Raw genomic sequence first — 23,695 nt, forward strand, 5'->3', positions numbered from 1 at the left:
GATAAATTTGCTAAGATATGTGCTGCAAACCCAAAAATCAAAACAAACATAAACTGGGCAAAAAGTATCAAAACTAGAGCATGTCCCTATCCGGTCTTAGTCACAAATGGTCCCTGGTGGGGTTGGAGTCCGGATTCTTGAAAACATAATATAAATATAAATATTAATATTAATATAAATATTATTTCTTGTGATAATGAAATATTGACCAAGAATGCTACTTAGATCAACGGACAGGATTAAAAAAGATTTTCTCCGCCATGTTTAATAAAAAATTATTAAGAAAATAGGAAAGAGTAAAAAATCGGATATATCGGTGAGTTGACTTGTGACGTCTCCGATATATCGGTTTGAAGGGTTTCTGGAGAAGCTGTGGAGGCGATTCGTTGATGGAGATCCAGGGTCTGGGGGCGAGGAGGCCGGCCCCTTCCGACTAGACCCTCGAGCGACCCAATTCCAAGATGCCCAAGGAGGATTCGCTCTCTATCTTCGGTTCGGTTCTTACACTTTCTCTCTCTTCTCACCGATCCTTCTTTTTTGTATCCCCCTTCAGAACCGCGTTCGTTTTTTTTGTTGGTGGCGGTTTTTTCTCGGTTTTGTGCGATGCCCAAAACACCATCTTGCGCATTCTGCCGTTTTTAGGTGGTTTTGGGGGAGACCACTGTGGAATTTGATGGGTGATTGTTGTTTCTCGGTTTGTTGGGGTGTTGACTGTGGATTTGATGGTGGACTTGGTTTTCTGCTGTTAGGATGATTCTTTCTTTGGCTCTGTGCCTTTTGAGATCATGGTGTTTTTGGTTTTGTTAATATTTGGGGATAATATGAGGAAGCCCGTCAAGCCAAAGTCTGGTTTTCGTTTTTTTTTCTTTTTTGGTTGAATTTCGGACATGGGTTTAATGGGGGTTTTAGCATAAAGTGAAGTACTTTTTGTGTTTTGGAGCAAAGAGTTGAGGGAGTGAGTCTTTCCCATATGTGATGTTAAATCTAGTGTTGGTTAGTAAATGGTCATTAGGTTTGGATAGTACTTGATTAACGAGCGAGCTTTCTAGGGGCTGATCCTGCTAGAGCAACTGGGGTTTGATCTCCTTTGTCTTTGTTAATTAGGAAACTATGTAACTATGAAGGTCATGGAGCGTGGCCTTTCAGGTGTACAGTCAGAAGAGAGTCATTAACCGTGTTTGATGATGGGATGCATGATCTAAACTCTTACCGATCTCATTAACTTAAAAAGGAGCTTAACTGAGAAATTAAAATTCAGTTTGCATGTGTAAGTCAATCTGGGAAGCTTCTTTTTGTTTTGGCTTTCTGAGCCCCTTCTTGTAGTGATCCTTATCATACTCATCTACGAATTTTCGTGTTATCTTAGTGAATAATGGTAGATCTTACCATTAATGATAATATGAAGAAGCCCGTCAAGCCAAAGTCTGGTTTTTGTTTTTTTTTTCCTTTTTTGGTTGAATTTCTGACATGGGTTTAATGGGGGTTTTAGCATAAAGAGAACTACTTTTTGTGTTTTGGATCTGAGAGTTGAGGGAGTGAGTCTTTCCCACTCTTGGTGTAGTTAGGTTGTTATGCGACACTTATTTTTTTCATCTCTTCATGAATCATGTATATGATGTTAAATGTAGTGTTGGTTAGTAAATGGTCATTAGGTTTGCATAGTACTTGATTAACTAGCGAGCTTTCTAGAGGCTGATCCTGCTAGAGCAACTGGGGTTTGATCTCCTTTGTCTTTGTTAATTAGGAAACTATGTAACTATGAAGGTCATGGAGCGTGGCCTTTCAGGTGTACTGTCAGAGGAGAGTCATTAACCGTGTTTGATGACTGGATGCATGGTCTAAACTCTTACCGATCTCATTAACTTAAAAAGGAGCTTAACTGAGAAATTAAAATTCATTCTGGATGTGTAAGTCCATCGGGGAAGCATCTTTTTGTTTTGGCTTTCTGAGCCCCTTCTTGTAGTGATCCTTATCATACTCATCTTCGACTTTTCGTGTTATCTTAGTGAATAATGGTAGATCTTACAGTTTGACAATGATGCTGGTGGGAAGCACGATGTGAATCCACAGCCTTACATATTAACTTGCCAGCGGGACATTTTTGTTTGGTTTAGCAGTCATTGTTCCTACTGTTGGATTACCGTTTTCCTTGATGCTAGTGATGGGATTGTGGAGTCTTTCAGTAAGCAAAATTACACATTTTATGGTCATGTTATGCTTCTATAGAAGAAAATTGTTGCACGGTCAATCATAGGAATTGCCAAAAAATGCAACCTTCATATTATAAGGCCAGTGTGTCTTTGTGCTCATGAAGTTCTATATACATAAATGCACATACAGGCACATATAGTAAATTTATATGCCCATAGAAGTTATGAAACATATTGAATAACTGTGCTCAAGATTTAGAATAACTACATGATGTTGTTTCCTGTAAGGATTAAAAAAGTAAGTATCTGTGTGGTCTTTATTTGCACTGCCTCATTCCAACTTGTTCATTTAATCTAGCTATGAGGCTAGTCAATATATCAGCACATTTTGCTATAAGGTGAGGGTTTACTGCACACATTCTTTAATAATGCCTCCAGCTTGTATTAGATGAAACGAGGGTCAAGGACTTAACCTGACACCAAAAGGTTTGTCTGACATGATCATGATTTCAGATAATTTCTTTAGCTATTCAATAATAATTCAGGTAAATTTTATGAAGGTCAGGTTATAGTAACAAATAAGAGAGTGCTTCTACTCCATGCATAAATTAAAAATTTGCTAGTTATTTATGATTTCATCAAAAGTCTCAGCTTTGCAATCAAAGGCACTCTTCGGTCCATCCAATAGATGCTTTACTGAAATTGATTGAACGTGTTTTCTTCTAGGTCATGCAGACACTTCACCTAGTATGTGTATCCCTTATCGACATGACACGATGCTTGAACACACCATTACACTTCATGGACCACAGGCAAATCTGTGGTGGTCACGGTCAACATTGTTTCATTAACTCATCTATTTCCTTCTATGATCTTGATTACTTATATTGTCTTCACTTGCATTCTTTTGCTTTTAAAAATTTGTCATCAAACATTTCAATTTCAACTTAGTTTTATTATTTGATGTTTTTAACTATAGTCATTTTGAATTGTTGTTCAAGAGTTTTCACCAAAATGATATTTATATTTTATTGCTTTAAGTTAAGAATTATATATGTACATTTGTGTGTATGTGTACAGCCATATCCCCATATCCTAATTTTTGAGAACTACGTATGATAATCTTATTATTCTTATTCCTCCCTGAAATGAAATGGGGATCTTCGAAACACGAGCTTTGATTAACAAGAGCAAGTGTCAAGAATGACACTAAAGCATAACCCTTAAAAAGGGTATAACTGGAAACAAAATAAAAATAAAAATGTATTCTTTATTGATATGAAAAACCAATTGCTTAAGAAGCATTGGAGTAAAATACAAGAGGGGCTGCACCTCTTTATATACACAGCTGAAAGAGGACTCAATAGAGCTGTTGGGCACAGTCCAACAGCTCTATTTAGAGCTGTTGGAATGTGTCAGTCCAACAGCTCTATTAAGAGCTGTTGGACTGTGTCAGTCCAACAGCTCTATTGCTAGTCAAGTCTGGACAGGACTTGACTAGCAACAGTCATTCTAGTTCAAACTGAACTAGATGACATAAAGACAAAAAATAAAAATAAAGGAAAAAAAATACAGAAAAGAAAGAAATTAAAAAATGTATTTATATATATATATAATAATATAATATTATTATATATACATATATGTACAGTTTTACATTTTAACACTCCCCCTCAAACTTACGGTACAATGAGCGAAAGTTTGTCTAAGAGAAAGTGAAATCGGGGAGCAGCGAGAGGCTTTGTAAAGAGGTCTGCTAACTGATATTCTGAAGTGACATATGGCAGATCAATTATCCCGTGTAGATATTCCTCTCTGACGTAGTGACAATCCATTTCGATGTGTTTGGTGCGTTCGTGGAATGTTCTGTTACTGGCAATGTAGATCGCACTTTTGTTGTCACAACACATTTGTGAAGCCTTTGTTGCTTCAACTCCCATGTCAGCAAGCAGTCGTCGGAGCCAAACTACTTCCATGGTCGTGGTTGCCATGGCTCTGTATTCAGCTTCGGTGGATGAGAGAGATACCTTCTGCTGCTTTTTACACCTCCACGAGATTAATGATTCCCCTAAAAAGACACAAAAGCCAGTGGTTGAGTGTCTGTTATTGGGATCACCTCCCCAATCAGCATCAGTATATGCAATTAAATCAAGAGAAGAGGAGGAAGATAAGAAAAGTCCTCGTGAAAGAGAGGACTTGATGTATCTGATAATACGCATGACTGCTCCCATATGAACAGAAGTAGGAGCATGTTGAAATTGACTTGCTGTATCTACAGCATGTGCTATATCTGGTCTGGTAATGGATAGATAGGAAAGTGCCCCGACAAGCTGTCTGTAAGGAGTAGGGTCTGCAAGAAGTTCTCCATCATCAATCTTCATTTTAACATTAACAACTTCTGGAGTGTCAACTTTCTTATCATCAGTAATACCAGACCTGAAAACAATATCAAAAGCAAATTTAGTCTGAGATAATAAATATCCTCTAGGAGAATAAGCAACTTCAATGCCTAAAAAATATCTCAACAAGCCCAAATCAGTCATTTCAAAATGAGATTTAAGAAGTGTTTTGATTGTTTCAACTCCCTGTTTATCGCTTCCGGTGATGATCATATCATCCACATAGAGAAGAAGCACAATGATCCCTGCATCAGAATTCTTAATAAACAAAGCAGTGTCAGTTAAACAGAATTGAAAACGAATATCAATCATAACACGACTAAACCTATCATACCAAGCTTTTGGTGCTTGTTTAAGTCCATAAAGAGCTTTTTCTAAGCGAAGGACTTTACCCTTAGGAATACTTAGACCAGGAGGGGGTTCCATATATACTTCTTCAACTAGCTTTCCATTTAAAAAAGCATTTTTGACATCCATTTGAAAAATAGACCATTTTTTGATAGAAGCTAAGGCAATTAAGGTTCGGACAGTAGTCATACGAGCCACCAGAGCAAAGGTTTCTTCATAATCAATCCCATATTCTTGGGCATAACCTTTGGCTACTAAACGGGCTTTATATCTTTCAAGAGTACCATCACTCTTGGTTTTAATTTTATAAACCCATCGACATCCTATAGTTTTCTTCCCTGGAGGAAGATCTTGAATATTCCATGTAGAAGCCTTTTCAAGTGCATCTAATTCAACTTTCATGGCTTCTATCCATTTGATATCATTTTTTGCTTGAAAATATGTGGATGGTTCTTCATATGAGTGAATTAATGCAATAACTGCCCTATATGTGGGTGAGAAAGACTCGTATGATACAAACTTTTCTGGAGGCCTCGAGATTCGGGATGATTGTCTAGTTGGAATGTTAGAATATTTCTCAAGTGCACATGGAGTATTAGACTCTTGTCGCCTGGAATATTGAATACTAGTATCTCTATGAACTTCTTCATTTTCAACATTAAGATCAATAATTCTTGGATCATCATCAAAGTTACAATCAAGGTCATATTCTTCAGATGTTGATGTTAGATCTAGCAAAAAGGAGTACTCAGTGACGTCTTTTAATTTTCTAAAATCAAAGAAGCTCTCCTTTTCAAGAAAGGAAACATTTCTAGACACATATAGTTTATTATTTTTGAAGTCAAAACATCTATAACCTTTCTGGTTTTCAGCATATCCTAAAAAGGCACAGGGAATCGCACGAGGGGAAAGTTTATCATTTTTGTCAGTAAATATGAAACATTTGCACCCAAATATTCTTAATCTAGAGTAGTCTGGAGAAATGTTCATAAGTTTTTCAATGGGAGTGATATTTTGTAACGAAGAAGATGGCATCCTATTAATGAGATAGGTGGCAGTTAAGGCAGCTTCTGCCCAAAAGTCTTTAGGGACTTGATTTGCTATTAATAAAGTTCTAGTGGTTTCTATAATATGGCGATGTTTTCGTTCTGCCAGTCCATTTTGTTGAGGTGTATAAGGACAAGATCTTTGATGTGTGATGCCATGCAATTTAAGATAATTTTGAAAATCTGTGGATAAAAACTCTCCCCCTGAATCTGTGCGAAAAATAGTAATATCATTTTGAAATTTGTTTTAACCATATTATGAAAAGTTTGAAAGTATGAAAATACTTCAGACTTATGTTTGAGAAAGTACATCCACGTATGTCGGGAGAAATCATCGACAAAAATAACATAGTAAACAAATCCTCCTTTAGAAATTACTGGTGCAGGACCCCAAACATCCGAGTGTATTAATTCAAGTGGTCTTGAAGAGAAAAAGGTTCTGTTCTGAAATGGTAATCTTTTCATTTTGCCGAGAATACAATCTTTACAATCAAATGATTCAGAGTTACAAAATTTCCCTAGATTTGGAAAATGTTGGATTTTGGCTATATGTGGGTGACCAAGTCTCTTATGCCACAGTTCCAACTCTATTTTTTGAATATTATAACAAAAAGCTTTCTTCGGCATTTCCAAAAAATCCATGTAATAGAGTCCTCCTTCTCTATGGCCTTCCCCAATCAGCTTGCCTGACTGGCGATCCTGTACCCAACAACCATGAGAAGAAAAAGAAATATTACACCCATAATCAGAAATTTGAGATACAGATAAAAGATTTAAATTTAATTTGGGAACATGTCTAATTTCTGGAATAAAAAAATTTTTTGTTTTATAAATTTTTTCAAAATCTCCTATTCCTTCTATTTCAAGAGAAGTCCCATCAGCAGTAAAGACCTTTGACACACTTGTTTTATTTTTAACACATTTGGATAGACTTTGATTATTTGGGGTCATATGAAAAGATGCACCAAAGTCAAGAAGCCAAGAAATTTTACCTAAATCAGAAAAAGATGAGGCTGCTGCGCCGGTTGAAGCTTCAGATGAGGAAGAGGCACCTTTGATGAGAGGCTGAAGGATCTCCATTAGTTGGGCCAGGGAAACTGGTGCATCCTGATCTTTAGGCTCCGATCCAGCAATTGCAGCTCTTTTTTCTCTCAGCTCCTTAAGTTTGGGACATTGTGGCCTGTAGTGTCCCGGTTCATGACAGTGATGACAAATAACTTTCTTCTTATCATAGTCACCATTTTGTCGGTTAAAGTGAGGAGGCCTATATGATCGAACATGATTCCCTGGTCTAGACACGGCTAAAACGGAATCATCTTCAATTTTTGAAGAACCTTTTCGGAGACGATTTTCTTCCATTGTTAACTCTTCAATAGTTTCAATAATAGAAAGAATTTTTCCCCGGTGAAGTAGGGCCGATTTAGTGGTTTCAAATTCCGGCCTTAATCCAGTGATAAACTGGTAAAAATGTTCAACATCGAGTTGTTTCTGACGAAGCTCGATGTCTTCGGCACAATGCCACTTTGGTTCTAAAAGGGAAAGTTCTTCCCAAAGTTCGGACAACCCATTGTAATATTCACGAATAGTTTTGTCTCCTTGTGTCATCATTCGAACTTTTTCTTGGAGGTTGCACACGTGTGCAATATCTTTAAGGGAATACATATTCTTAAGGTATTCCCATGCCTTATCGGCATGATCAAATTTGGCAAGACTTGAGCATTTTTTAATGTCAACGCTATTGATAAGCCATGACATTATCTTCGCATGAGATATTCTCCATTCTTTCCATTTCTTCTCGTATGAGGCAATAGCCTTGATTTTCTCTTCTTCCGATAGAGGGACGTCTTTATCTCCCTCCTTTTTAGTAAGAGATAGCTTAGGTTCCGAATCGGAACCATCCACAATCCCCCATAAGCCTTTTCCCCATATATGGTGCTTCATGATTGAAGCCCATGTTACATAGTTCGTATCGCTTAGTTTCATAGGCATGATGGTGACTTTATCATTGTCATCCATCGATTACAAGGAGAGAAAGAATAGGGATAGAAGAGAAACAAGAAGGAAAATGAGAAAGAAAGAAAAAAAAAACAATACAACAAGATGTGAAATCTTTTCCAATGAAGTGATAAAACACTTCTCTTCAAGTGGCGAACACTTTTGCAAACGGGCACGGAAACCGAGGCAGCTTTTCCTCAAGATTTAGTACTTCCGCGGCTCTGATACCATGAAATGAAATGGGGATCTTCGAAACACGAGCTTTGATTAACAAGAGCAAGTGTCAAGAATGACACTAAAGCATAACCCTTAAAAAGGGTATAACTGGAAACAAAATAAAAATAAAAATGTATTCTTTATTGATATGAAAAACCAATTGCTTAAGAAGCATTGGAGTAAAATACAAGAGGGGCTGCACCCCTTTATATACACAGCTGAAAGAGGACTCAATAGAGCTGTTGGGCACAGTCCAACAGCTCTATTTAGAGCTGTTGGACTGTGTCAGTCCAACAGCTCTATTGCTAGTCAAGTCTGGACAGGACTTGACTAGCAACCGTCATTCTAGTTCAAACTGAACTAAATGACATAAAGACAAAAAATAAAAATAAAGGAAAAAAAATACAGAAAAGAAAGAAATTAAAAAATGTATTTATATATATATATAATAATATAATATTATTATATATACATATATGTACAGTTTTACATTTTAACACTCCCTGTGTTGGACCAAGCGTAATCGCATTATGTCCCATTCTTGCGACCATATCCATGTGACAGGTTTTCTTGCTAAATCTTGGTCATTGAGTGCTATGCACTGTCCTTCCTGGATATGAGAAAGAACTGATTTACAACTTGAATCTCTTATGTATGAGCTTTGTTCATCCACTTCTGATGCTCGCCATTGAGGGGGATTGCATTGCTTCATCTTTAGGTTGCTCTTTTGGCATCTTGCTTTGACTTATCTCATCTACATATAGAAGCACATGTGGGCCTTTGTCTTAGCTCTTCAAAGGTGTAGTGGCTAAGGTGGGGACCAGCTTTGCTTGATTCTTGGGCAGGTGAATTAACTCTTGTGGCAAGCTTCCATCTCTAATTTAGTTCTCATTTCTTATCCCCTCAGCTCATCATGGGTCGGTTTGAGGAGAGTTCTTGATGGCCATGAAGGCATGAACTTATGTTTTGATGTGTTATGCATGTTGTTAGACTTTGAGCTACATTGAAAAATACCTCCCCTCGGAAAAATTTGGGTTAAATCTTCCTGTGGGGCACTTGTTGAACCTTTGGTAGATAGAGTCCTACATAAAACAATTCAGCAATGGGTACCAAATCCAAGATCCACATCATTTGCTTGAGATCAAGTCTAACCACTTTACTTTGCATAATCTCCAAAGAGGGATTATTTAGCAAATTATTGTGTAACTTACATAGATTAATTGTATTAATCTCATACCTTGTTTCAGTATGAACATATGAAGTTTATTTTCTCCAAGTCTTGCCCATAAAAATGACCTGATGTGTTGGCCCCAAAGGATCTTTGAAGCATTGGGAGAATTGGGTAAAGGTTTGGAGATGGTGGATTATGTCATCCTGCTGGTGTCTTTAATTAGAGAGGAATGTGCACTTAAAAGACATGGCTACTTGCTTGCAATTCTTCATGCATCAAGCAAAGTTTTGTTTTTGCCACTTGGAATAGTGAAAGATTAAACTCCACTAGTGGTTTGCATTACTGGGGCATGCAGTGGACACTAGAAAATTGCTGTTATATTTTATTTTTCCATAATATGGTTACTTTGTTGCAACCTCTCATGTTCTTGTATATCTTCATTTGTTACTATTCCCTTTTTATTGGTTTAATAAAAAAGGTAGGGTGAGAATTTCATATGTACAGTGACAGAACTACAGTGTTCTGCCTTTAGAAGGCATGAGAATTTCATATATGCATGGAGGGTAATGTGGTGTTTTGCTGTTAGAAGGCACGGAATGAATATCAGTATCACAATGCAGCATCCCAGAGCTGCCTTGGGAAAACTATGAGGAAAAGGTAAACAGAAAAATTGGGACAACTTGGAATCTTCATAGTTAAAGCCTAGAACGTTGCTACCATGAGTAATGCGGAAAGGAGACAATGTGCTAAAAGCTTTTGGGCTTCAAATATTTAAATCATAAGATGGCTTCACGATAATGGAAGCAGATCCAACCAAATTAAATGACCAATGAAAAAAGTAGATTTAACATGTTTGAAAACTATGTAACAACGGGTATGCTTGGAGTGCCTAGGTACTCATGTCGACATGGTATAGGTCGGGTGAGACCCAGCTTAGATCTGATATACATATATATATATATATATATATATATATATATATATATATATATCAAGAAAGAGAGAGAGAGAGACATACCTTTAGGAGGGTGGTTGTAGCTAGTTGGAGAAGAGGGGATAGGGGTGTTAAAAAATGTAATATTCATATGTAATATATTTGTAGTTTAGTTATCGTTTTTAGTTTAGTTAGGAACTAGCTAGAATTAGGCTAGGTTTTTAATTTGGACAATTTAGGACATGTTACTTTTGACCATAGTCAAAAAGCAACATATACTATTGGAGTCGTTGGGCTCCCAACGGCTCTAATTAGAGCCATTGGGAGCCCAACAACTCCCTCCAGCTCTTTCCTTTATGCTCTATAAATATGGCCTATTCCCCCTTGGAATATTAACTCTCTTGAGTGTGGGTTTTCCCACTTAAATGATTTATAATTTTTCCCTCTCTTGGTGTGTATACTCTTTTGAGTATTTCGGTTATTGTGAGTGTGTTGAATGAACCATTGTGTTCATTTAGAGAGATCTTTTGTGAGCCTCATTTGAAGCTTCGTTTGTGGGCTTCATCTTCTTACATGGTATCAGAGCTACGGTTGTGATCAAGCTATTTATCTTGGTGCATTGGGAAGCGTGCTACTCTAGTTTTGGAGAAGAAGAGACGTTCTTCCTCAAGTATATATAAAAGGGTGTTTAATCAAAGCTTGAAGGTGTGCTTGCATCTACCATTCATGGTAGAGTATATCTCTCTTCTCAACTCTTGTTATTTTCTTCTTTATTCTTCTTCTTTTTTAAGCCTTGTAAAATGGATGACAATGATAACATCACCATTAAACCTATCAAGCTTAATGATTCAAACTACGTCACATGGGCTTCAGTCATGAAACACCTAATATTGGGAAAGGGGTTGTGGGGATTAGTAAATGGAACCGACTTGGAACCTAAACTAATCCTCACAAAGATCGAAGGTGAGAAAGAAATACCTCTCACGGAGGTAGAAAAGACTAAAGTTATTACCACTTGCGAGAAAAAATGGAAAGAAGGGAGGATGGGACACGTTAAGATTATGTCTTGGCTCATAAGTAGCGTGGACATAAAAAAATGTTCAAGTTTTGCAAAGTTTGAACATGCAAATAATGCGTGGGACTATCTTAAGAGAATGTACTCTCTTAAAGACATTGCACATATGTTCAATTTGCAACATCAAGTTCGAAATATGTTTTAATGGGACAAAAGCATTAGAGAATACTATAATAGTTTGTCCAAATTGTGGGAAGAGTTGGCTCTTTTCGAATCAAAGTTGCATTGCCCACAAGACATCAAACTGCACCAAAATCAAATGAATGCAAAACACTTTTTTCAATTTGTCAATGGTCTAAGATCGGATTTTGAAGCTACTAAATCCATTCTTCTTCATCGAGGAAAGGTTCCCTCAATAGAGGATACTATAAAAGAATTAAGCATGGAGGAAAATCGGCTCAAAAGTAGAATTGCCAAAAGTGATGACTCGGTTCTAGCCGTATCTAGACCGGAGAATCATGTTCGCACCTACAAACCTCCAAACTATGGAAAAACGAATAACGGAAATGATTTTGAGAAGAGAAAAGTGATTTGTTACTACTGTCGTGAGCCAGGATATGTAAAAACTTACTGTCCAAAACTGAAGAAACCATATGAAAAGAAGGCTGCCTCTGTCGGACCTCTGCAAGAATCCAATGAATCTTTCATTGAAAGCATGTCTCTAGCACAACTAGTGGAGGCACTTCAACCACTGCTCAAGGGAGCGTCGTCCTCTACTGGAGCCACAGTCTCCTCCATTAGTACCTCAGATTCAGGTAAATCTCTTTGGCTTCTTGACTCAGGTGCTTCTTTTCATATGACCCCAAATATTAATGTCTTATCTAAATATCATAACTTAAATGGGTCAAATGTGTTTACTGCTAATGGAACATCTCTTGAAATTAAAGGAATTGAGAATTTCGAAAACTCAAAAAGGTTTTGTATTCCTTAAGTTAGATATATTTCTAAACTAAATCTAAATCTTTTATCTGTTTCACAATTAACTGACCATGGATGTAATGTTTTCTTATCCTCTCGTGAATGTTGAGTGCAGAATCATCAGTCAGGGAAGTTGATTGAGGAAGGTCATAGAGAAGGCGGCTTATACTACATGAATTTTTTGGACATACCTAAGAATACATTGTGTTGTAATGTTCAAAAGGTTGACTTAGACTTGTGGCACAGGAGACTTGGACATCCTAGTGTATCCAAGCTCCAGTTATTTCCAAAGATGGAATTTTTTTGTAATTTTAAAACTTTTAAATGTGAAAAACGTATTATGGGAAAAATGAAAAGACTACCGTTTCAAGAAAGAACCTTTGTCTCTTCTAGACCACTAGAATTAATACACTCAGATGTATGGGGCCCCACACCTATTAGCTCCGAAGGTGGCTTTATTTATTATGTAATTTTTGTAGATGATTTCACAAAACATACTTGGATCTATTTTCTTAAACACAAATCTGAAGTCTTTTCACACTTTCAAATATTTTATCAGTTAGTTAAAAATCTATGTCACATGGGTGCGGGTGCGGGAGCGGGTGCGGGTGTGGGTGCGGGGGTGCGGCAGGGGCAAAAATGTAAAAAAAAAATTATATATATATATATATATATAATTTTGAAGTTTTAACAGTTTAACATTTAATAGTAAACATTATCATAAACTCATAATATGATTCATCATGCATGCAGTATATCAACCTAAATATCAAATTATCAATCAAATAAGTAAAGCAATTACATAAATCGACCTAAATATCAATCAAATAAGTATTGCATAAAAGAACTAAATTACATGCCGAAAAACGAGGGAGCAGGGGAGGCTCAGCCCCTCCCCTGCCGACCCAACAAGAGACCGAGAGGGGGGGGGGGGGTGCTCGGCCCCTCCCCAGCCAACCCAAGAAGAGAGTGAGAGACATACCTGCGAGCCGAGAGGAGGAGCCGAGAGGAGGAGTCTGGGAGGCGGAGCTGGGGGCGGCGGAGCTGGGGCGGCGATGGGAGAGCTCGAGCTCAGGGGGAGAGAGAGGAGAGATTAGGGCAAAAAAAAATTTTGCCCTAATCCTCCTCCTTTTCATCGGGGGAAAATTTTTTTTTTCGCCCAAAAAATGTGGACAAAAATGACCCTGGGTGCGTTGACCGCACCCAGGGTCGTGTTGACCGCACCCGGTGCCACACCCGCACGCGATCCCGCGTCGCGTCGCGTCGCGTCGACGCGGGTGCGGCATCTGTTTTGCCGAGTCCCTGTGACATAGTTAAAAATCAATTCAAAGATGACATTTCAATTTTTTGCCTTAATTTAAGGGGAGAATTTTTATCTAAAGAATTTAAGGATTACTTAAACTTGCATGGCATTATACATAAAAAATCATGCCCTTATACCCCTCAACAAAACAGGTTAGCAGAAAGAAAGCATAGGCACATCATAGAAACAACAAGAACCCTACTTATTACACATCAAGTACCAAAGGTTTTTGGGCCGAAGCCACATTAATCACAATTTATCTTATCAACCGGATGCCATCATCTTCCTTAAACCACATATCTCTTGTTGAAAAACTTTTTAAACAAATCCTAGATTACTCCAGGTTAAGAGTTTTTGGGCACAAATGCTTTGTTTTTTCGAACAAAAATGATAAATTCTCTTCTCGTACTATTTCATGTGCCTTTTTAGAGTATGCAAATCATCAAAAAGGCTATAGATGCTTTGATCTCAAAACAAGAAAATTATACATTTCAAGGAATGTATCCTTCTTGGAAAAAGAAAGTTTTTTTGAAAATATAAATTCTAAAAAAATAGATGAATATTCTTTCTTATTAGATATAGTTCCAGAAATTGCTGAAGATGCTATAGAAAAAAGTCATGGAGAACAACTTAATATGACAAATCTAGAATTTTTTAGTGACCCTTCTAATTGCATTCAGTACTCTAGGCGAGGTAATTTAGAGAAACCTTATGCTCTCGAAAAATACACTAAAGAATAGGAACAAGTATCCACTAGAAAGTCATCGAGAGTCTCTAAAGCTCTCGAAAAATTTGTGTCATACGAGTCTTTTTCACTAAAGTATCAAGCCTATATTGCTTTGATGCACTCCTATGTAGAACCCTCTAACTATGATACAACAAAAGATCAATCTGAATGGGTCGAAGCAATGACAGTAGAATTAAGAGCCTTAGAAAAAGCAAATACTTGGACTATCTAGTATCTTCCATCAGGAAAAAAGCCTATCAGATGTAGGTGGGTGTACAAAGCGAAAACCAAGAGTGATGACACTCTTGAAATGTTTATGACTCGTTTAATTACCAAAGGCTATTCCCAAGAATATAAAATAGACTATGCAGAAACATTTGCTCTGGTTGATAGAATGACCACAACTAGGATCTTGATAGCTCTAGCATCTTCAAAGAAATGACATATATACCAAATGGATGTTAAAAACACGTTCCTTAATGGAAATCTAGTAGAAGAATTATATATGGAACACCATATGGTATTGACATTCTTAAAGGAAAGGCTCTTTGATTAAACAAAGTTTTATATGGGCTTAAGCAAGCCCCAAAAGCTTGGTATGATAGATTTAGCCAAGTTATGATTGATTTTGGTTTTCAATTTTGTTTTACCGACACAACGTTATTTGTTAAGAATTTTAATGCAGGTATCATCATTCTTTTTCTCTATGTAGACGACATGATCATTACTGGAAGTGACAAGCAGGGAGTTAATAACATTAAAAAATTTCTCATAACACATTTCGAAATGAGTGATTTGGGTTTTCTAAATTTTTTTCTTAGTATAGAAGTTGCTTATTCTTCTAGAGGTTATTTGCTAACTCAATCTAAATTTGCCTTGGAAATTGTTGACAGGTCTGGTATCACAGACGAAAAGCAGGTTGACACTCCTGAAATTATAAACATCAAAATGAAGATCGATGATGAAGAATTACTTGAAAATCCAACACCTTACAGACAACTTGTTGGAACACTGTCTTACCTCTCTATTACCAGACCTGATATTGCACATGCCGTCCGCACAACGAGTCAATTTCAGCATGCTCCTATCATTGTTCATATGAGAGCCGTTTAATGCATTATTCGATATATCAAAACTTCAATTTTTCGAGGACTTTTTTTGTCTTCTTATTCTTCCTTTGATTTGACTGCTTATATTGATGCAGATTGGGGCAGTGATCCTAATGATCGATACTCAACTACTGGGTTTTGTGTATTTTTAGGTGAATCACTGATTTTGTGGAGGTGTAAGAAGCAACAAAAAGTCTCTCTCTCGTCAACTGAAGCTGAATACAGGGCAATGACTACAACTATTATAGAAGTAGTATGGCTAAGGTGTTTGCTTCATGACATGGGTGTTGAAAGTACAGGAACATCAAGACTGTGCTGCGACAACAAAAGCTCTATTTATATTGCCAGCAACCGGACATTCCATGAACGCACCAAGCATATTGAAATGGATTGTCATTACGTACGAGAAGAGTTCCTACATGACACCATTGATCTACCATATATTTCCTCAGAATATCAACTGACAAATTTCTTTACCAAACCTCTCGCTGCTCTTAGATTTCACTTTCTCTTGGACAAACTTTCGGTTATCCAACCGTAAATTTGAGGGGGGGTGTTAAAAAATGTAATATTCATATGTAATGTATTTGTAGTTTAGTTATCTTTTTTAGTTTAGTTAGAAACTAGTTAGAATTAGGCTAGGTTTTTAATTTGGACAATTTAGGACATGTTACTTTTTGACCATAGTAAAAAAACAACATGTACTATTGGAGTTGTTGGGCTCCCAATGGCTCTAATTAGAGCCATTGGGAGCCCAACAACTCTCTCCAGCTCTTTCCTTTATGCTCTATAAATATGGGGCTATTCCCTCTTGTAATATTAACTTTCTTGAGTGTGGGTTTTCCCACTTAAATGATATATAATTTTTCCCTCTCTTGTTGTGTATACTCTTTTGAGTATTTCGGTTATTGTGAGTGTGTTGAATGAACCATTGTGTTCATTGAGAGAGATCTTTTGTAAGCCTCATTTGAAGCTTTGTTTGTGGGCTTCATCTTCTTACAAAAGGACTCCCCACCCTTAAGGTGCACCTCATGGTGAGGCAAACTGGGTGTGTCTCAACGGGTTTGGTTTGGTTTAGACCCAGGTGAAACCAAACCCAGACTTGATTTGAGATGATGGTACCAGGTTCAGACCCGGGTCTAATCAGACTCACCATAATAGAAAGTCAGAAACCATACCCAGATCCTATAAGGATTCCATGAACCAAACTCGGACTATACTCGATAAAATAATATATTTTTATCTTTTTAACATTGAAAAATTGCGGTTCTTAGTTGGAACCAGTGTTATTAAAAATGCACCTTGAAGCGCAAAAGGCGCCAGCCTAAGGCATGAAAAAAAGAAAGCCATTGAAGAAGAAGAAGAAGAAGATGGTTTAATTACATGTTATATTTAATTAGTAGTTTCTTTACTTTTTATATGTTAATCTCATATTTTTTTAACTTTTATAGGTTAATCTCATTAGTACTTATTTGAGATTTTCTATTGTTTATTGGTTGTTGCTTTATAGGACATTATATTTTTTCAATTATATAATTAGTTTTCCAGTTATTTAATCAGTTTTTTAGTTACTTTTATATGTTAATCTCATATTTTTTAGTACTTATTTGAGATTTTCTATTTCTTATTTGGTTACTTCATCAATAAAGCATTTCTTTATTTATTTGTATTTTTAGATTTTTTTTTATAAATTTTGTAAAGTTTTCAAATTTTTTTTTGAGGCTTACGCTTTACACCTCGCCTCAGTTTTTGGTGGAGCGCCTCACTATGCCTCAACTCTTTTCACAACACTGGTCGAAACTCTTGTCAGCCCCGGGTCTGGTTTGAAATTTCACAAACCATACTCGGATCCATATATTAATTAGACCCTTTGGGTCCGACCTGACCTTATTTATCACCAAACCCTGACCTTACAAGGTATGGTACGGGTTGGGTCCAGGTCAAACCCAACCCGTTGACACCTCTAAGGCAAACACATTATACCCAAAAATGCTGATTATATGTATATATAGTAACGGGAACATGCAAAATGGGTCGTAATGGTTTTTCCAGCACTTTTTGTGGTGATTCTGACCTTGCAGATGTGTTCGGTATGGTCGATTTGCCAGGAATTAGACACCTGGATCATGTTTTTTCTACAAAAAGATCTTTTGAGCCTCCAAGAGTTGTGAAGTTTTTGGACTGTTGATTTTTTAAACTCTAATTCAACAATGCAAGAACCAAACCCTATAAAATGAAGCACGTAGCTCATATCTATATGGTCAAGATTTAAAGAAAACACCAAAAAACCTATTTCACATATTTCATTTTGCATATTTGACTTGTGGTCTTTCACATTGGGATTGTTTTTTTTCAACCTAAAAACACAATCTTAGGTGTCATGGAAATGTCACACATTGTGGGCCATTGATTTTTGAAGCCCTCCAAAATCATGCTTATATGTCACCATCTGATAGTCTAAGTGTTGATTTCCACTAAACAAAACAAGTAGATCACACTTGTCATGTTAGATTCATGAAAAACAACAAAAAAAAGTGAAAAAAGGAAATAAATGAGGCTCTTGTACATACAAATGACTAGGAAATATCATGCATTTATATATATTATAGTCATTTTGAGATAGTCTGATAATATTGGCAAAATATCATGATATTTTCAAAATATTGTTAAAATGAAAATATCACGATAATATTGCAACATTATCATGATATTTTTAAAAAAATTCTTATTTCTGTATATTTTAAGTAGTTTTTCTAATTTTGTTTCTTTTGTATTTTAAAAACTTTTAAAACTTATTTCTTTATATTTTTGCAGGAAAAATAATAAAGAAACATATCATTTTCTTATCTTTCTTATTATTATTTATATTTTTTCAATTTTTAAAGCTTCCGAGATTTTCCCAAGCAAAACCACTTTCTGAAAATATCTATGAGAAAAATCCTCGTCGAGAAATTACCTTGAAGGATACTAGACCATTTATCTCCCAAACCGTCCCAGACCCCTTTAAAGAACATACTTGTTTGTGTTTTTTTGCTAATTCCAAACCTGTAGATATGTTTTTCATTACTTATTCACTAAAAATCATGTTTTAGATTGAATCAATTTAACTAGAATTCTGGTTTTTTAGTTAATCAAGTTTTGGTGTAATATTACCTGCTGATTTTTTTTGTTGACCTAAAAACACATCTAAACATGAAAAATGTTTAAACTGATACATGTTTTCAACTAAATAAAGCATGGAGACCACATCTATGGGGTTAGATTAACCAAAAAACACATGCAAGTATGTTTTTTAAAGGGGCTTGAGAAGGTCTGGGAGATAAATGGTCTGAAAGCTGCACATTTCTCTCTCTCTCTCTATATATATATATATGAACTAAATTAGTCTTTATCAATAATGTGACATATTTCTTGTAAAGAAAATGTTGGATACTTTTGCTAATTATTTATCCCCATCTGTACCATGAAGATCCAAAATTTGATGAGAATGTCATTAAGTCTTAATATTTTGTTTCACTTCATCTTCTGTATCTTTATTTCTACAAGACTACAACTCTACTTTATTACTAGACGTTCTCTCTCTTGTTCTACTTGAAATTTTTTAAAAAATTCTCAAGTTGTCTTTAATTATAACTTCACTTAAATCATGTTTAACCAAGACCTTTCATATTCATTTTCACTTGGTTCCGATCTCTTAGTTTTTTTTCTCCCTCTATTGTTTTTGATCGTATGACTTTTTTTCTCCTCTTTTTTTACTATCTTATATTTATTTAAATACATACTTTTTTTTTTATCTTTTTCCATTTATTAGCACATATCTTCTGATCGATTTTCTGTACTTTACTAGATAGTTTCTCTATGTATATGAACCTTGCCTTTCAATTCACCAAGTATTTGTTTTGCAACTCACAATTATATGCACACATACTCATAGCCATGTAGATTCTAAAATGTAAAGATGCACACTGAGTATTTTGAGGAGCCATCTGAAAGCTATTCATCTCATGACCCATCTTTCAAGATACTGAAGATGATTTGTCATATATAATAGTCATGCATGAAAGCATATTTTTTTTCTTAATTTTATTTTTAAGGTAAAAAAACTACTCATTTATATCTGGCATTTATGACAATTTGGTTTATTTTCACTATGTCAAGATGGATCATTAGATCAACAACTTTCAAGGAGCTTCTCAAAATCCTCTAAATGTGCACATTCAGTCACACATGTACACAATGTGATTGTTAAAAGAGAATATATTTTTGCACTTTGTGTAACTGAGAAATCAGACCACATAAACAATTGCATTTTGGATGGTAAAATATGCAACAATACTCTCATGGTGAAATTAACTTGATCCTTTTGTTTGAATTAAGCAAGGGGCTTCTTAGTTTTCTTATTTTTGCTTATTCACATATTAGTGAAAGGTGACAACTTGGGGAAAAAGGGGTAGTATGCGTAGGAATTTTGGTTCAAGGTATCCTTATTTTCCTTCTTTTATTTTGAAGCATAACATCATTCTGCATTTTATGATACCTGTGTCTTACGTTGCACTATGCTTGGTGGCATTTCAAACATTCTCAAGCTCTGGAGTTTGTTTCAAAGCAAAGCTGGATGAAGAACCTTTGGGTATCATTATATGATTTTAATTTTTACCATCTATAGAAATATAAACTTCAGACTATATTATACATGCATTTTACTTGTATTTATATATTTTTTGGTTTATTTAACAGTTTTAACAGATTGACATGAATAAGAGGATTTGAGTATTGGAGATTTTGAGGAACAAGATACTGGAAACAAGAAATTTGGGTATGTTTTTATGAAAAACTCATGTTTCTAGTTTTATGTAGATTACATGTTAGTTTGCGATATTTTACTATATTAACTTGCTTTGTTTCTTCATAATTGTCACCTTTTTAATTTATTTTTGATAGATTAATAATGACACGGCAAAAAGATCTAGGTTGGCAGTATTGTTCAAGGATCTCTGAGACAGATAGGTCATTTGTGCGTTGCAATTTTTGTCAAAGAGAAATACATGGTGGGATAAGTCGTTTTAAACAGCATATTGCAAAACTTAAAGGTGAATGTAAAGGATGCAATAGGGTCCCTGCTGCAGTCAGCAGGGAAATGAGAGAGTATATAGCTGGAAAGAAATTAGAGAGGCAACAGAAACAAGAATCGTCAGAGAAGGCTGTAGAAAATGGTAACTTGGACATTGTTTTGAAAGATGATGGTGATGACACAGGGATGGAAGTACCCAGACATCCAGGAATATCTGTTTTTGAAGATGATGTTGCAGCTAGAGCAGACCGTGGGAAAGCATTAGTGGGTGATGATGGTGCATCAACTTTGGTTGCATTGCGAACTCGACCAACTGTAGGTTCCTCGTCACGGCCATCACTCGCTTTAGATCCAATCATTCAGAAATCCTCAAAGCAAAAACAAAAAGCCTCTTCAGTTAAGGATGCGAGGAAAATGGTGTGTAAGGCCATTTCAAAGTTTTTCTATCATGCTGCCATTCCTTTCCACTCAGCGAATAGTCCATATTTCCAGCCTATGTTTGATGTTATTGCACAGTATGGATCTGGAATTAAACCTCCATCTCCATACGAGATTGGTGGGCCACTTTTAGATGAAGAAGTAGAAACCAGTAAAGGTTACATATCAGAGCTTAAGTTATCATGGAATACAACAGGTTGTTCAATAATGGTGGATGGGTGGACAGATAATAGTATGAGAACACTGATTAACTTCCTTGCTTATTGCCCCAAAGGAATTGTTTTTGTGAGGTCAGTAGATGCTTCCCATATTATCAATGATTCACAATTACTGTTTGAATTGCTTAATGATGTCATTGATGAGGTTGGAGAGAAAAACGTGATTCAAGTTGTCACTGAGAATACTGCTAATTATGCGGTTGCTGGGTCAATGCTGATGGAAAGGAGAAAAAACATGTTTTGGACCCCTTGTGCTGCATATTGCATAGATCAAATACTTAAGGAAATTTCAAGCATGAGATCTGTTTCTGATGCTTTAAAAAAGGGAAGGAAAATAACAAGGTTCATTTACAACCATGCTTGGGTGTTAAGTGTGATGCGGAGATTTACAGAAGGTAGAGATCTTATTCGACCTGCCATAAGAAGATCTGCTGCTAGTTATTCGACACTGGAGAGTATAAATGCAGCAAGATCAGCATTGTTTCAAATGTTTGCCTCTGATGAATGGAGACAATCAAACTTTGCCAAGTTAAAAGAAGGTAAACAAGTTGAAGGATTGGTGGCAGATCCCAAGTTTTGGAATAAAGTGGAATATGCAGTCCGTTGTACGGCACCTCTTGTGAAGGTTCTCAGACTTATTGATGCTGATGACAAGCCCACAATGGGCTATATCTATGATGCTATCGATCGTGCGAAGCTTGCAATCAGAGATGCAAATGGGGGCAGATATTACAGGTCTATATGGAGAATTATTGATGCTAAATGGGGAGCTCTGCTTCATCATCCCCTTCTTGCTGCAGGTATATTGAAATTTGGTGAAATTTTCATGTGTATTTATAGTATATTCTGGTCTAACACTGTTTAAAATTGACAGGATATTATTTAAATCCTGCAATCCGCTATGATCAGGATTTTTCAAGGCAACCAGAAATTATACGAGGTTTGCAGGTGTGCATTCAAAGGCTGCAACCTGATCCAGATGCACAATTAGAGGCAATGAATCAGGTATCTGTATAGTACTAACTGTTTTTTTGAGAACTGTATGAGCTATTTTCTATAAGCTTCTGTTTCCAATTTTAGGCAGTCAGCAAATACTCCAAAGCCTTAGGAGATTTTGGGAGTGATCTGGCTGTTAGAAGTAGAAAAAAAATGGATCCAGGTATACCTTGATATCTTATATAACATCATATAACCTCTGATTTGTTATGTTTTCTTTCTAAGAAGAGCTACATAACAGATGCTATAAAAAGTTCAAGTTAATAATATTCATGTTCTTCTCAGCTATTTGGTGGGAAACATACAGCATGGACTGTCCTGAATTGCGAGACATTGCTATAAAAGTCCTCAGCCAAACATGCTCATCATCTGGCTGCGAACGAAACCGTAGTATGTTCGACTTGATCCATACCAAGAGGAGGAACAGGCTTACAACTACAAAGTTGGATAAGTTGGTTTATGTGCATTATAACTTAAGGTTGCGTGCAAGACAGATTGATAAGGATTCTAAGTATTATAATCCCATCAATTTAGATTATGTATTTCATGAAGATCCTACTGAAGAATGGTTAGTTGAAAGGGAACCTTCAATTTTTTCACATGAGCAATCACATGTACTAGACATGGTTGATAGGTCTGGATCTGGCCATGGTACTCATATGGATATGAATGATGAAGATGAGTATATATGCTCTGGTGATGATGATGATGACAGTGATGATGAAGATTGTGGAAACAAGGATGAGCCCTATGAGATGCAACCTGCTGGTGACATGGATGAGGGATATTACCAGCCTCCTTATGACTATGAGCTGGGTGATATGAATTTACCTCGTCAACCCACGTGGTTTTGACTCTTTTGAGTGACCTGTATCATGTTTTGGTTGTAAAAGCTATACATGTTGGAGTTGTTGTCTGATTATTTAATGTATCATTGGCATATATTCATGTTTTAAGGGATGTGGTACTGCTAATAGTTTCGAGCCTATGTTTTCTCTTCTCTTTTACCTTTTGATATCTATTATCTATGAGGGTTTCTTTTCTTTCTTTTTTATTTTTGCAAATCAAAAGGACATGTAATCAATGGCTTTGGTCAGATTGAAATGTCCAAGTTTCTGAATTAGTGCTTTTCTGATTTACATATTTATTTTCAGTGCCCGTCTAAATACTAGATCTGTACAACATTATGTGGAAGTTAGCCCCTCTTAAATAAAATCCCTTGTTGGTGCTAGCATGAATGCTGAACAAACTGATTCAGTGTTAAAGGTGTATGCATTTTTATTTATGGATGCATGACATTTTAATTTTTGTAGTTTTAATCAATTCATCCAGAAGATTGAGCTTTCTTCTGAAGTCTAAAAAGGAAAAACCTTCTTCATGAATCAGATTATGATCTTGTGTTTCTACTTAAAATTTTGCAGTTATGTTTTCTTTGTTTTGTTGATGACCTTTTATCCTGTTTCTATCTATTTTGTCCTATGATCATAAGATATATTGGATTGCTTGGGGAACATTTATGTTTCCTGGCTGTCTGCAGACTTTAACCAATGGATAGTTATGTGTGTTATTTTCAATCTTTAA

General features: G+C 36.0%; 1 protein-coding gene across 3 annotated transcripts; it reads left to right on the forward strand.

Annotated features, from left to right (window-relative positions):
• Positions 1-353: 353 nt before the first annotated feature.
• LOC149811779 (uncharacterized) lies at positions 354-23,230 on the forward strand. 3 transcript variants are annotated; one of them, XM_089992549.1, is made up of 7 exons: positions 397-492; positions 19,978-20,021; positions 20,129-20,207; positions 20,333-21,918; positions 21,993-22,123; positions 22,199-22,277; positions 22,400-23,230. In XM_089992549.1, exons 4-7 carry the CDS (start codon positions 20,340-20,342, stop codon positions 22,966-22,968), a joined length of 2,358 nt encoding a protein of 785 aa, XP_089848675.1. In that variant the 5' UTR covers positions 397-492; positions 19,978-20,021; positions 20,129-20,207; positions 20,333-20,339; the 3' UTR covers positions 22,969-23,230. The 3 variants fall into 3 exon arrangements, with proteins under 3 accessions (XP_089848673.1, XP_089848675.1, XP_089848674.1); XM_089992547.1 differs by lacking the exon at positions 19,978-20,021 and having other exon boundaries at positions 354-492; XM_089992548.1 differs by lacking the exon at positions 397-492 and having other exon boundaries at positions 19,917-20,021.
• The last annotated feature ends 465 nt before the right edge of the window (positions 23,231-23,695 follow it).

The sequence above is a fragment of the Nuphar pumila genome, chromosome 17 (genome assembly GCF_984573655.1).
Source record: "Nuphar pumila chromosome 17, dmNupPumi1.hap1.1, whole genome shotgun sequence".
In the NCBI taxonomy this organism is placed as follows: domain Eukaryota; kingdom Viridiplantae; phylum Streptophyta; class Magnoliopsida; order Nymphaeales; family Nymphaeaceae; genus Nuphar; species Nuphar pumila.

Coding starts and splice junctions, on each gene's coding strand:
- LOC149811779 (XM_089992547.1), top strand. CDS start 20,340: ATGACACGGCAAAAAGATCTAGGTTGGCAGTATTGTTCAAGGATCTCT. Junction 21,919..21,992: donor TCATCCCCTTCTTGCTGCAG/GTATATTGAAAT, acceptor TAAAATTGACAG/GATATTATTTAAATCCTGCA. Junction 22,278..22,399: donor TAGAAAAAAAATGGATCCAG/GTATACCTTGAT, acceptor TGTTCTTCTCAG/CTATTTGGTGGGAAACATAC.